Source organism: Dendrobates tinctorius, unplaced genomic scaffold (assembly GCF_039654945.1).
Source record: "Dendrobates tinctorius isolate UK_male_01 unplaced genomic scaffold, ASM3965494v1 ptg000097l, whole genome shotgun sequence".
NCBI lineage: Eukaryota > Metazoa > Chordata > Amphibia > Anura > Dendrobatidae > Dendrobates > Dendrobates tinctorius.
In genome coordinates this window covers 10,119,873-10,135,755 of record NW_027361765.1, presented here as the reverse complement: position 1 = coordinate 10,135,755, position 15,883 = coordinate 10,119,873, and the positions used below count along the sequence as shown (strand labels likewise).

Genomic DNA, 15,883 nt, shown 5'->3' with positions numbered 1-15,883 from the left:
ATCTTTTACTACTGATGCCGCATAGGCAGCATCAGTAGTAAAAAGTTGGTCACACTCGTCAAACACTATGTTTGACGAGTGTGACCAACCTGTCAATCAGTTCTCCAAGCGATGCTCCAGATCACTTGGAAAACGCTAGCATTCTGCAAGCTAATTACGCTTGCAAATCGCTAGTTTTTCTGCGGGAAAATCGCGGGAATTTAAAATGTGATTTTCCCACGGAATGGAATCCGGAATTCTCAAGGTAACTTCCGCGAGAGATCCGCTACGTGTGAACGTAGCCTTACACCTTCCTTCCAGCCTGTTTTCCATCAAACTCCTCTCTTCTCCAGCTCTATGATGCCAGAGCTGTCAATCAAATAAGAAGAGGGTAGAGACAGAGTGACAACAAGCAGGTGGGAAGGTGAATTTAAATGATTGGCCCCTCCAGGAAGCACCAATTGGCGGGACTTGGTATGAACAGTCATTGTGTGCTGACTGTCCCTTTAAATGTAACTGTTGAGCTGTGTATTGGAAATCATAAAGTCATTGTTTCCTTTTCTTTATCATCTTTTAACTCCTCAAACTGCTGATATTGGCTGTATTTCTGATAGTTAGGTTTTTACTAAATCTCTCAGCAGAACTTGATGTATGAGGATCTGTGTCCTTAAATTGATTGACCTCCACCTTGAAACACAAGTAACCGTAGTTTGTTTGCCAGAGGAGTATTTTTGGCATGCAGTAGTATTATATTCACAATCCGATCCTCCGACCTGCGGTGAAATGCTTGACCTGAGCCATGATGTTGTAAGGACTTCTGGATTATTCTTGATTTCTGATAGATCTGGCTTTTGAATATGAATGGAATCTAGATTAATTTCTCCCAGAAATGCGTGAAATGTGCAGTGCTCATAGTTGGCTTCTGGCCAGAAATCCGTCTCTGATGTTTGAAAATATTCTCTTATAAAATAAGTAATGTGGACAGAACATTCTTGGCCTTTGGAGCATTCTTTGGTTAAAGGGTCCAGATGTGTTCCAGAGCAGGGCCTATTTCGGTGAGCTGGTGTGGATCTGCGGTTACTGCATCGGCTGTGTCTATTTGCTTTGCTCCCAGTTTAGCATGAAACCAAATATAAATAAAAGTACTTGGAAATTATCTTTTCCCTCGGTAAACATGGGCACTTTAAAAACATATAATCTCAAGAAGGTACATCCTTAAAGCCGACATGGATAAACACCGGGTAGTGGAGATTAGCTCCGGCCTCATCCTGGAGTTTTCTGTCAAAGTAAAGTATTAGCTGCTGTTTACTATGGTTATAGTGTGGTGGTGTGGACTTAATTTGTCTGTCTGGGTAAGAAAGAATGCAAGCCGTGTCATTATATGGTTGTGTATCCCCGCCTTTGTTCCCGTAGATCAGAATCTGTTGATCTGGCACTTTGCTTTTTGCTCTTTGCCTGAAACTGCAAGTAAGAGGCCTCATTCAGACACCCATGTTGCACATAATAATTTTTATTTCTGTAGAACCAACATCTTCTACAGCACTTTATATTTTAGAGAGGACTTGTAAAGACTGTAAAGGTATTTACAGAGTAATGCATAATAAACGAATACCAAGAGGAGTGAGGGCCCTGATAATAAGCTTACCGTTTATTAGGAACTAGGTGAATAGTAAAAAGTGTTTGTACTGTATTGTAAGGTCCAGCCATCAGTGCTGTGGAGTATTCACATAACGCTGCATGAACCGGTCACTACAGGTACAAAGTGCTATGAAGTGCCTGGAGCCTGTGTAAACAGGTGCTACAAGGGACCAGATGTGGAAGAAAAATTTTGGAAGGACAAAATGAGAATAGTTAGAGGTTGTCCACTTCGTTATCATTAATGACCTATCCTTAGGATAGGTCATCAGTGTCTGATCGGTCAGGATCCGGCACCCCTGCCGATCAGCTGGTGTCAGTGGCAACAGCCGCCATCCGGAAATTCCTAATTGCAGAGCTGCTCCATCTTCTGATGATGGCCTCAGCCCAGGTATTACACATCCGCCTCCTAATTGATTTGAATAGGAGGCGGATGAGCAGTACCGTGCCGCGGCCACTACCGAAAGACTGAGCAGCTCTAAAATTCAGGCTTCCGACGCCGAGAACAGCTGATCTGCAGGGGTGTGGAGTGCCGATCGGACCTTGATGACCAGTCCTAAGGATAGGTCATCAATGCTATGGTAGTGGACAACCTCTTTAAGTGAGGCATCTAGGAACGTTTCTGTAATTTACAGGGTTACACACAAGTGATGTTGCAGATTATACCTAGAAATGCATTCCTGTGCTGACTGGTTAGTGATCGCTTGGTGCTTGATGCTGTTGAGCAATCTGATTCACGTATTTGGAAGAAACAAAGTGCCTTTTATTTCTATATTACGCATCGACGTATTCCGCAGCATTGTATATAGGGTGATTATCCTATTTTCCTGTGCTCAGCTTCTGCTTAATGTGTATGCACTGATGTAACTCCACCTTGAACTGTCTGACATCCGCATACTTGCAGAGCCATGTGTGCTGGTAATGGCAATCTGATAGCAGTGTGAGCCAGGTTTTCCTTTTTATTGTGTTGATAATGTTACAGACCTGGAGGCATGTTTTACGTATGGTGGCTGTATATTATGTGCCCAATCAGTAAGTGGGATGTGGCACACCAAACCTCTCCATTTATGCTGGTCTTCCTATGAAGTGGGATACGGGCCCTTTCCTCGAAATGTTTGTTTACTACCGCGTACAATGCAGATTGGGAGCCCTGATGCCAGAAGGTTGTGTATTACAGAAAACACATGTTTGCTGTTATGTGGCTTGTGTAATGAGCATGTGCATGGCTGCGCTGGAAGTGGAAGGCTGTGTGCACACGCTGCGGATTATGTGCGGATTCATCCGCACGGATTTTGTAAAATCCGCAGGTGAAACCGCAGGTCAAAAGACCTGCGGTTTTACCTGCGGTTTTTCATCTCCTCAATAGAGGAGATGGCAAACCGCAGGGGAATCCGCAGAAAGAATTGACATGTCAATTCTTTCTGCGGATTGAAAACCGCAGATAATCCGCGCGGAAAATTCCGCACCGTCTGCACTGCGGTTTTTGATTCCCATAGGGAATCATGGTACTGTACACCGCAGCAAAAACTGCTGCGGGTCCGCAGCGGCCAAAACCGCTGCGGAACCGCAGCAAAATCCGCAGCGTGTGCACACAGCCGAAAGCTCCAAACATCTACACAGCTACTTAATTCTGCTGATCGCCAGCGGTGAGGTGTCTGATCGTAAGGGTTTCTATATAGGAAAGTCTTAGGGCTGTGCTAGATTGTTATACCGTATAGGATGTGAAAAAAATACGTTATAGATTCATAGAAGGTTAAACTTCATTCAGAATTTATTATCTGAGAATTATTTTTGCAGATCATTCTCTGTTAGTACCATCAGGGCTGTAGAGTTGCTGTTTGTGTCCATTTTGGTAGAGTCGGAGTCTGTATAAAATGGATCTGACTCTTAAAATCTCTATATATAAAACTGTGTGTGTGTGTATCACCAACCAATCACGAAGCATCTTTCATTTCACCAGAGCTGTTCAAAAGAAGCTGAGCTGTGATTGGTTGCTATGAGCAACAGTTTTCCCACTTGACAACACCTCAGCAGACACTGACATGGTGGGAGAAATCTAGCATCCCCAGGTACATAAGCTCCGAGCCATTATCTTGCCCCCCAGACAGGAGCACAGAGCACATGACAGAAATGAATCCCCCCTCCCGTGCACATATACCCATCACACATCCTCCCTCCCATAGGTACATCTTCCATCTTAAAGGGATCTCCATTATTTAAGTCAGGGCAAATCCATCCAGCGCTTTGGTTTTGACCCCAGGCCTCTCTTAAAGGGATCCCCGGTATGGAAGTTAGGACCGTTCCACTCAGCTCTGTGGTTCTGACCCCAGGGTCTCTTAAGGGATCATTGGTATGCAAGTTAAGGCAAACCAACTCAGCATCTTGGTACTGGTATGGGAGGCAGGGCAAATCCATCCAGTGCTTTGGTTCTGACCCCATGCCTCTCTTAAAGGGATCCCCGGTATGGAAGTCAGGGCAATTGCCTTTAAATGCTCTGGTACTGACCCCAGGCTCTCTTAAAAGGATCTCCTGTATGGAAGTTAGGGCAAATCCCTCAGCGCTGATTCTGATCCCAGGGTTCTATTAAAGGTATCATTGGTATGCAAGTCAAGGCAAATCCATCCAGCGCTCTGGTTCTGATCCCAGGCTTTCTTAGTGGGATCCCCGATATGGAAGTTAGGGCAAATCCACTCAGCGCTCTGGTTCTGACCCAAGGCCCCTCTTAAAGGGATCCCCGGTATGGAAGTGAGGGCAAATCCACTCTGCACTTTGGTACTGACCCCATGCCTCTCTTAAAGGGATCTTTGGTATGGAAGTTGGAGCATTTGCCTTCACATGCTCTGGTACTGACCCCAGGCTCTCTTAAAGGGATCTCCTGTACGGAAGTTAGGGCAAATCCCTCAGCGCTCTGATTCTGACCCCAGGGTTCTATTAAAGGGATCATTGGTATAAAAGTCAGGGCAAATCCACTCAGCGCTCTGGTTCTGATCCCAGGCCTCTCTTAAAGAGATCCCCGGTATGGAAGTTAGGACCGTTCCACTCAGCGCTGTGGTTCTGACCCCAGGCTGATGTGATAATGTGGGATATTAGGTGTAGTAGTCCGGTGGCTCTGACGGGATGATGTGGGATATTAGGGTAGTAGTCTGGCGGCTGTGACGTGAAGATGGATATTAGGGGTAGTAGTCAGGTGGCTTTGACGGGATGATGTGGGATATTGGTGGTAGTTGTCTGGTGGCTCTGGCTAACGGGATGATGTGGGATATTATAGTGAATGTGGCTATGTGGAGTGGGCGGGGCTCTACACTCTGCTTTATATAGATATATACATATAATCATTATAATTTGTTATAACTAACCGTAGTTAGTTACTATGCCCGGGCAGCGCTGGGGTCTTCAGCTAGTATATAATAAATTGGGTACAGTAGTCAGGGCTGTGGTGTCGGTAAGCTAAACCTCTGACTGTGACTCCTCAATTTCTCTGACTTCCGAGTCTCCACAGCACTGCCTCACTACTAAGCATGTACATAAGTGCAGCACTGATTCATCTCGGCTATGACCCCAGAGCACTGGTCACTACTGAGCATGTCCATAAAGTGCAGCACAGATTCATCTCAGCTATGACCCCACAGCACTGGTCACTACAGAGCATGTCCATAAAGGGCAGCACAGATTCATCTCAGCTATGACCCCACAGCACTGGTCACTACTGAGCATGTACATAAAGTGCAGCACAGATTCATCACAGCTATGACCCCACAGCACTGGTCACTACTGAGCATGTACATAAAGTGCAGCACAGATTCATCTCCATTATGACCCCACAGCACTGGTCACTGCTGAGCATGTACATAAAGGGCAGCACAGATTCATCTCAGCTATGACCCCACAGCACTGGTCACTACTGAGCATGTACATAAAGGGCAGCACAGATTCATCTCAGCTATGATCCCACCTTTTCGTTTACTGGATTTGTGTGCGTTTGTATGGGCCTTAGGTCTCATGTACAAGATTGTGTTGGGCTCCATACATCAATGGAGCATTATTATGGTGGCCATAGATGTCTGATTTTTCCATTTTCCCTATTCCTCCAATATCATGTGTTGAATTATGGAATTATTTATTTTTTTTTTTTAAATAAACGAACATGTACCATATTTTATTAGATGCTGTGTTGTAGAGTGTTTGCATCTTTTAGTTGGGGAGAACTATATTAACACTTCTGTACTGAGGTTGTTAAATAAAAATTATTCTGTGCAAGGTTAATTAAATTATTTTCGTAAAAGCTGTTCTTAAATTTGTAATTACTTTGAATAGAGTTGATATATACAGCACAAAAAAAACAGATGTTCAGTGGACTATCATTTAGAATCTCCACATGTGGTAAGTACCCAGGGGTAAATGGCATGTCTCTGGAATTATTTCTCAATCTTTGGTCACATTGTGTCCTTCATAGACTTCACAGTGTAAAGCTAGCCATATATATTGGATAGCTGTTGTGACTAACGCCCCCAAAGACTCTCCTCCAGGCCCTGGGTAACATATCCCTGTTAAAAAAAAGAATTAAAATCAAAAATCGTGGTATTCTCACCTTCCGGCAGCCATTCCAGGCCTCAGCGATGCTCCAGGCAAGTCCCGTTCCCAGCGATGCCTTGCGACCATGATCTGAGATGAAATGGCGGTCTCGCGTGATGCTACGTCATCTGGGGTCATTGTTGCAAAGCTTCGCTGGGAACGGGACTAGCTGGGAGCATCGCTGAGGCCTGGGAACACTGCTGGGGCCGCCGGAAGGTGAGAATATCACGATTTTTTTTAATTTTTAACATTATATATCTTTTACTACTGATGCTGCATAGGCAGCCTCAATAGTAAAAAGTTGGTCACACTTGTCAAACACTGACAGGTTGGTCACACTTGTCAAACAATCAGTTTTCCAAGCGATGCTACAGATCGCTTGAAAAACGCTAGCTTTCTGCAAGCTAATTACGCTTGCAAAACGCTAGTTTTTCACGGGAATTCCGCATGCGAATTTCCAGCAGCAGGGAGTTGCGGAATTGCATCCTCATTGTAGTTGGGGGCAGAGTAGAATCGGAGCCCAACCGCCTCAGACTCCTGTCCATATGAAGCTATTGAAATGAATGAAATGCCTAGCTCAAAAAAGGGTAGCCACACCCCTGTTTGTACAAGGAGCAAAAAACTACAGCAAAACCAAACAAATGAGCCGGAGCATAAGTTGGTATACATGCGACATGTAGACTCATGTTCACACTGTGGCCATTTAACAGACAAAACCTAAGATAGAAACCTAATTAGCATATAATATACCTTGCATTATGGCTTCCCCCTTTTTTGAGCTAGACATTTCATTAATATAGCTTCCCATGTGCAGGTGTCAGAAACTGGGGCTCCAGCGTGCTCTGCCCCCATCTAAATTGAGGTTGTCTGACACAAGGTGAGGTTTTAATATCCGAGTATACAACCGTCCCTATTGGGGTACACTGTGTCGCAGTGGGATAGCCTTTATGCCAAGTGCCCTATGCTATTTATATGTACTATTACTATTTGCTTACTACAGGGCATATGCTCATTTTGTTACTATCTTAGGTTTTGTCTGTTAAATGGCCACAGTGTGAACATGCTTCTACATGCTGCACGTATTCCAACTTATGCTCCGGCTCATTTCTTTGGTTTTAGTGTCCAGAAACCTCAGCATTGCCGATGCCTCTGTATAGCGTGATCACATGATTGCCGCATCTCTGCCATATCTCTCCGGGGTCCTAGCTGACCACAATAAGCTCTGTCATTGAATTATATCATTGTAGTGTATAGTTTTGCCTTGTAACTGCAGCAGAAAAATAAATTTATACAGTACTTTATATATACGTTTATAGCGGTGAGTAATGAACATACCATTTGCCCATCGTGAAGCCTGGCCTCTTTGAGAAACATCAATGAGAAATGTTACAGCTGCTGAAAAGCCTCGGAGGCACAACGGGATAAAAAAATGGCCTGTCAATCCTGGTTTGGCCATTATGGGTTTAAAGCTTCTGTACATTTGGGTTATATCTGTCAATCAAAAATCTGGAGACTAGGAACATGGATGACGTGTGTAGGACTTGGCTCTGTAGGACATTCCTGTTGTAGTATCTGTTCTCTTTTTAATTAGAGAGTTATAAGTGTGATTTCTGGTTGTTTGATACTTTGTAGGAGCTATGGACTGTAGTTCAAAGAAATGTGTATTAGACATTGGGGGACATATGAGCTTTAATGAGGTTATCCAGCTGGTGAAAAATATATTGAAAACCATTTATATGATCTATGCTTCGTGCTCCATCACTGACTTCCTGGACATTGACCATGCGTGAAGCAGCTATATGTTTGCGACAAGGAAGTCCTCTATGAAGCAGGATGTAGAGACCACAGAGGGATGTCGGAATCTGCAGAAACCAGAGTATTTGGGGATCGGTAGTATTCTAAGCTGTTTTGCTAGATAACCCCTTAACGTAAAGCTAACTTTAAATTAAATCACACTTCAGGTTTTGGATGCTATGAAGGATTTTTTTTGTCTGGCATAATGTGTAGATATTGTAGGTTTATAAGGAAAACTGTATGTAAGGGCATGATCGCAGTGTAAGGCTAGTTTCACACTAGCATATGGAGGCGCTGTGGAGGGATGCGGACTTCCTCCGTGAAGCTCTGCCCACAGCCGCACTTCCTCTGGTCAGCTCCTGCATGAGGCCTGCGTACCCTATCTTTGCAAAGAGCAAACAGATGAATGGCATACTAGGGCACACAAATCACCACATTACCAGACGGAGCTATTTATCTGAAGTATTGCGGCATATAATTCGGTCAAAAAATGGAGGTGCTTGCATGAAAAAACATGAATATTTCAATGTGAAGCGAAAAAAGAAGAAATATGCAGCACTCACCGATATAGCTGAAACCTGGACCCGTAGAAGCGAGTAATCGCGAAACGGCCGTTGTCCGGCACCTCCCTCCCCTAGCATTCCTCTAACGTTCTGCATGTCCACACATCTATTGATGGAATTTATGTGAAATAAAGACGCACAGTTTTTCAGCTATATCGGTAAGTGCTGCATATTTCTTCTTTTTTCGCTTCACATTGAAGTAACCTAGCTTTAGCATTAGGTACGCAGGCTGTGCCGATGTATGCGGATGCCTCCGCATGCGTCGTTTTGACGGTACGGCGACTGCACCAAAATGCAACATGTTGCGTTCGGCGCAGGTCGCCGCACCATCAAAACAAAGCATGCGGAGGCATCCGCATACATCGGCACGGCCTGCGTACACATTGCTAAAGATAGGGTATGCATGCCGACAGAGGCGGAGCTGACCAGAGGAGGTGCAGCCGTGGGCGGGGCTTCACGGAGGAAGTCCGCAGCTCCTCCATACACTAGTGTGAAACTAGCCTAAGTTAATAATGAAGCTGCTGATACTAGAAGTGCATTTATGGCTCCATTACATGTTCGTAGTTTTTCCACCATGCCTCTCCTGAGCTCTGTGAATTTTCATGGTTGCCTGGGAGCTTGGTAAAGTCTGTAGACACTTTATTTCCAGGTCTGCTGTCATGGGTCTGTGTTGCAAGTCATGAGTCATTGTCCGTCTTGGCATTGTTGGATCAGTGTAGTTTTTGGCATCAGAATTTTTTCACATTAGATATTGAATCACTAATATTAGTAATAAAGATGTTATTTTGTTGTTCACTTGTTATCTACAGGAAGATGCAACTTGCTGATCCGATTCCCTCATCATTGAATTAATCATTATTGTTCTGGGATCCTGAGCTCTTGGCCAAGGTCAGACAATGAATTGTTGTGTTCCTGGACCTTTCACATGCTGGAATGTTGTTGGCGCAGTCGTGTAAGGATGACTAAGAATTCCTGCATGTGTCAGCCGTTCTGCCTGCCAGGCTACAAGGAATGTCATGTCCTTTAACAAGACGGAGGATTGTTTCCCCAATTTTACATTTCATCATGGCTCAGATTTGAGTTCTTCCTATATCCAGCATGTTGTGACTGCTAAAATTTCAGTATAAGTTTTTGTTCAGAAATGCTAATATTAGACCTTATTACCTTAATTTTTGTAAGGAGATGGCTTCATTTTTTGCTGATAACAATCAGACATTATTTATATTAAGCCTTGGCATTTCTTGCAGGTTCACAGAAGAGTTGTCAAGCACTAGCAATAAGAATATTTCATATTTCTTATTGTACTTTTTTATATTTTTGTTTTTACTTTTTTAATTTTGCATGTACCGTAATAGTTTTAGACATTTGTGCAATATGTTCTGAAATTAGCCACAAAGGCCCCTATTCATCAAGATTGGCGATCCTCACACCGGTCTTGATGAGCGGTAGGGGTGGAATGAGGCTGTTGTGCACCTCTCTGTGCGCTTTGCCACAAATCTTACCCCAGTCCCTGCCAGAGCAAGATTTGTGGCGTAGTGATCGCTGCAAGATGTCTACCACGCGGCTACCACATCCCCATCCTGCCTCACGTCTACACACCTTGTTGGTGCTGGGCCAAAATGGCTTAAGAATGGCAAAAGTCACAAAATGTTAGCGCAGCATAGAGTTGCGCCAAAGTTTAGCAAATTTTCAAAGCTTGTTATGCCAGATATGTTATGGAGTAAATGCTTTGATAAATTTGGCCTTTAGTGTTTTTCCTTTTCTTTGGGACAGTCTTTCTTCTAAGGCCGGGATCACACATGTGAGAAATTTGGACAAGTCTCGCATCTTAATACCTGGCACTGCCATCGGCACTCGGACTGGAGCGGGCGGCTGCATGTATTTCTATGCAGCTGAACGCTCCTCTCCCGAGTGCCGGCGGCAGTGTCGGGTATTAAAATGTGAGACTTTTCGGAGTTTCCCGCATGTGTGATCCCGGCCTAAGGCCTATACTTTTTATTGGCTCATTGCAACACGTTACATGGGAGTATCCAGTGTGTGTATACATCAATGGATCTGTTTCTTTGCCCAGTCACATGTCATGACGTCAGCCCAGTGTCTGGGACACATTGTAACCATTCTGTTTAAGCAGAACAATCTGTGTCTGTGATGGTAGTGTTTGGGAAGATTCTGTATAATGCCGAAACTATGCAGAAAAGCTTAACAGTTTGAACACTGCTTTAGAGAGTGTATTTCTAGTGGTCTGCCTTATAGTGATATCAGACTAGAAAATGCCGTATATCAGACGTCTGATTCTGTTCTAAGAAATGTATAAGACGATTATGAAAAAGAATACATTAATGCTTTCCACTTGCTACTGTTGCTTTCACGGGTCAAAGCCTCCCTTTCCAAGGGGAAGCATGCAAGCGGTGCCGTAATAATGTGAAATGGGCCAAGTATTATTACACTGGAAGGGTCCGCTCCTGAACAGCATAGGGGACGGGAGCTACCTACACTCTTCCACTCCTCTATGGACTCATTCAGATGGTGAGCATAAGGTGGTCTACACCAAAACACGAACACAGGTCCAATTTTGATCCAAGTCTCAGCTGAAACTAGCCAATGCAAGTCTATAAAAAAACCTGTATGCGATCTGTGCACTGATGGAAATCTGAGAAATCTCCAACACTTCTGAAACGGATGGTAAAAAGTCACACACTGACTAAACACTGCTAAAACTCTGATCCAAAGCCTCAATGAAAATCACTGATGTCTGAATGAGGCCACATTAGGCCGGATGGGGAAGCTAGGTGATGCTCTTACACACAACCCTATCCCTGGACTCGTGCTATGGAGTGAATGAACTAAGTGTCTGTTGATATTGTTGTTTGCACTTCTATGTGCTATGGACCATTCTTCAACCAGATCTGCAAGGACAGGTACATAAACTCATGCTGGCAGCATGGGAGGAAAATTACAGTAATTAAACTGTGAAAGTTTTATGATGGTTTAGTGCTGTGCGTCTGAATACATCACTTTGTCTAATAACCTTGCAAATCTCCTGTAATAAAACACAATGTATGGTTACAGATCTATGAAAACTAAATGCGCTTTGGGGCAGACTTATCAATACTTAGTTAGGATACGCTTGCATATACAAGACAATCTTTTGTTGGTAAATCTGGTACATTCTAAGAACTGATGCAGACATCAGTTTTTCGTGTATAAGGCTAGTTTCACATTAGCGTTTACAGCCGCAGCATCGGGCTGCGCACGGCCGCCGCTAAGCCCCGCCCCCTGCCGCGCCTCCGCCGGTAGCTCCGCCTACGGACGCATGACGCTGCATGCGTCCTGAGTCCCTTATCTTTAGCACTGGGCACGCAGGCCGTGCGCAGTATGCGTTTGGCGGCGCATGCGTCCTTTTGACGTCGGAAGGTAAATATACCCCATATTTTTTTTCTTTTTTTTACAGGGGTATGGTACCCAGGGCCTGGAGGACAGTCTCCACTCCTCCACACCGTGGGTACCAACCGCACATGAGACGCTTAACTTCCCGCATGGTGGGCAAAGTCACATGCAGGAAGTAAGCGATTCTCGTGCATTCCTATGGGTGCGGAATCGCGGCAATTCTTTGCGATTCCGCACAAAAGAATGAGCATGCTGTGATTTTTTTTTTTTCCGCGATGCGATTCAGCCCGGAAAAAAGCGCATTATTAGCACAGCATGTGCGGAATGCCATAAGAATGCATGGGGTGCGTTCTGTACACGATTTTTAAACATTTTCGCAGCATTTTTGCGCCAAAAATCGCATCGTGGGCACACAGCCTAAATGAGGATTTCTGTCAAACACAGCGACTGATTAAAACCTTGTGTGGATTATGTCCCGGACATGTTGCTGAGTCTAGTTTGGACACTCCTGTTGTGCTGACAGACTTTTTTTAATTTATGTAATTTATCTTGACCTATTACATACAGTACAAAACCTTATATCCCCTATAGTGGTGGCTGAAACAAAAGTAGGTTTGTCTTCTGCCAAATGAAAATGGTTTATGGATCTTCATTGCCAGGCGGAGAATACAGGTAGCCCGTTCCATTGTTTTTCTAGTAACTGATTTTTCTACAGAATGTCTGCCATCTTTTAGATTGGTTGTACTTTCTGCAAGGGAGCGAAACCCCATCTGATAGAAAATCGTCTGCCATTCGGCTTGGATTATGAGATGTGGATGTGCTCCTAAGAAACATTTAGTAGCTTGATCCTTCATGGTTACTGCAGGCTGTGGAGAACATTGCTTTACATTGGCTGCCTGTGTCTGCACCATATCTCTCTGCTACCTTTCACTCATCCCCATTGTGTGACAGAAGGCTTCACCTCCTATATAAGGCAATATGTATGCGTGATGGATGTAGATCTTATCAGATGTGGCCCGGGCAGCAGAGGCTTCGTTGGTCTCCACATATAATAACAAAATTCATAATTTGTAGCACAGTTTGGTTATTTTCTAGCTGGATTTGTACAAGGTTTCAGAGAAAAAAAATAAATCTGTGATTCTGTATAAAACCAGAATTCTACAGCGGTAAAGTAGTGGATGCCTAAACCTCTGAAGGAGACCTATTGTGGCTGAAGTTGTAATATAGCCTTGTGCCTGGCTCTTGAGCGCAAACCCCCCATACACTTAAAATGGCTGTTGGCTGAACAGTCGTCTGAACCGATCTCCTCCGACTCTACCATACACATAAGTGCTCAGCTGGCTGGGTGCAGCTGTGTTCTCTGAGAGCCACTGACAGACTGCTCTCGATGAGAGAAGTCACCACTAGAGATCAGCAGAAAGAATCATTCTGTCCCTCAATGTCCATTTCTCGTTGGGCGCTTCCTGCTGGCGCCGACGAGAGGACGTCAGGATCGCCGCGTCTGAAAGTTAAGTAACGATCGCTGTGAGATTTGTCTATGTGGCAGCTCACTAGCGACTATTTAGCGATGCCCCAGCGATCCTGACTGGGTCATATCGTTGTCGGGATCGCTGGTGCATCGCTAAATGTAAAGGGGCCTTAAAAGACGACGGTCAGCAGCATTGCTGATATGACTGTTGAGTGTTTGTTTTTTAGGTGTTTGTTTTTTAGCTCACTGACCGAGCACCCGACCCCCTTACCCATAAATTTAGGCTTTAGCCTTAGAGAGGTATTCACACTAGATAGTTTCTCAGCGAAACAGGAGATCGCCTTGTCACGGCTGCTGGGCATGCATGAATGTGACAAATTATGTGCTAAGTATCTCCATTTTTTTTTTTTTTTCATGCTTTAGCAACTTTTAGTGGTTTGGTGTTTGTAATCGTTCAAAACACTGGTTGGGCATGTAGGATTAATTTTCTGTCTAAGATCTGCACTGAGTGCATCAGACCTCTGCTCGATGCGGCAGGTCATTGATTTATGTAATCTGAAGTGTCTATGGGACCATCACTAAACGAATAATTGTGCTACTGATTAATATTTTGGCCCTTTTTTCATCTAATCTGTATGGTCACTTTATAATCTCTATCGTGTGAAAATGGGGCACACTTTGAACAGTAGATTTCTTGAAAAAATTGTGCAAGCTAAAGGTGAGGAGTCTTATTTTCTTTTTGACAATACATTTTCAGGACTGCAAAACGGCTAAAAGCATAGCATTCAGCAGTGTCTTTCTATATACACATATTTTACAATTCTTTTCCCTGGTGTAAAAAAAACTATGAAATAGCTCAAAAAAGCACAAAACAAGCGTTCCTGCACCCCTCATTGTGCCTTGTGATGTGTCAGGCATAGGAATACCTCCTCATGTATTCTACCATGGTAAATTTCGGCTGCTGTGTTAAATACCAATGCATGACTGAATATATTTTAAATATTTTTTTTTTATTTTTTTTTCTTCTACCACCTAAACTTGTTAATGACAATAGGTACCAATTAGTGGGCTGATTTTTACAGAGTTTAAAAGAATATGATCATAGGTTATCGGACTACTGGATTTATTAATTAAGCATATTTGTTATGGAAGTTGGTGTATTTTAATTGTTCACTTTTCTGATGTTGCCATTTTAACACTTTAGGTGAAATTGTGGTAAATGAAGTGAACTTTGTCAGAAAATGCATCGCTTCGGATACAAGCCTCTATGACCTGTGGGGGAAGCTGACCTGCACCAATTTCAAGCTTTCATTTATAACTGACACTCCGATGCCCTTTCAGGTAAGCTCTGCTCTCTCTGGTCTTCATAGCATGTGAAAGTTCTAGAAATGTTATTGGCTGGGCTACACACATCATAGGTTACATGAGAGCATGTTGCCACCTCTGCTTTATTATTACTATTTATAATTATTATTATTATTATTATTATTATTATTATAAAAGGGGCTTAGTCTACAAGGGATGGGTGAGGATACAGTAGATGAGGGTAGAGCTGGTCATGTAGCGGTTTATTGGAACGAGGGTTACTGCAGGTTGTAGGCTTGTTAAAAAAGTTGTTCTTTAGGTTTTAGGTTCCTTTTGAAGGTTTCCATGGTAGGTGAGAGTCTGATATGTTGAGGAAGAAAGTTCCAGAGTATGTGACATGTACGAGAGAAATCTTGTATGCGATTTGTATGAAGAGAAGATAAGACAGGAGTAGAGAAGGAGATCTTCTGAAGATAGGAGGTTGTGTACAGGTAAGTACCAGTAAACTCTGTCACAGATGTATGGAGGAGATGGGTTGCGGATGGCTTTGTATGTCATGGTTAGGGTTTTGAACTGAAGTCATTGGGCAATGGTGAGCTAGTGAAGTGATTGGCAGAGAGGAGAGGCATGAGATTAGCAGGGGGACAGATGGATTAGTTGGGCAGCAGAGTTTAGGCTAGGTTGGAGGGGCACAAGAGTGTTAGAGGCCACAGAACAGGAGGTTGCAGTAGTTGAAGCGGTAGATAAGGGCATTCCCAAATTCTTAAGGAATGTACAGATCCGGGAAATATTCTTGACTTTGAGTTGGCAGGAAGTGGGAAAGGTCTTGAATTTGTGGTATGTATGATAGAGCAGAGCTAATGGTTACCCCAAGGCAGCAAGCTTGCGTGACTGCGGAGGGTGAACAGCCATTGACTTTGATGGATAAGTCTGTTTGAGGGGGGTGAGTGATATTGGGAAAGATGATGAATTTTGTTTTGTCCATGTTAAGTTTTAGAAATCAAGCAGAGAGGAGGGATGAAATAGCAGACAGACATTGTTGGATTCTGGTTAGTAAGGAGGTGATATCCGGTCCAGAGAGCTAGGTCTGTTTGTCATCAGCATAGAGAAGATGCTGAAAGCCGTGGGACTCTATGAGCTGTCCTAGGCCGAAGATGTAGATGGAGTAGAGCAGGGTTCC

General features: G+C 43.7%; 1 protein-coding gene across 1 annotated transcript in view; it reads left to right on the top strand.

Moving 5' to 3' along the window:
• Window positions 1–15,883, top strand: part of MTMR10 (myotubularin related protein 10) — an 81,495-nt gene that overhangs the window by 20,792 nt on the left and 44,820 nt on the right. Inside the window, exon 3 of the mRNA XM_073586893.1 lies at window positions 14,603–14,739. Within this exon, the coding sequence (XP_073442994.1) occupies window positions 14,603–14,739 (137 nt within the window). The remainder of the gene's footprint in view (window positions 1–14,602; window positions 14,740–15,883) is intronic.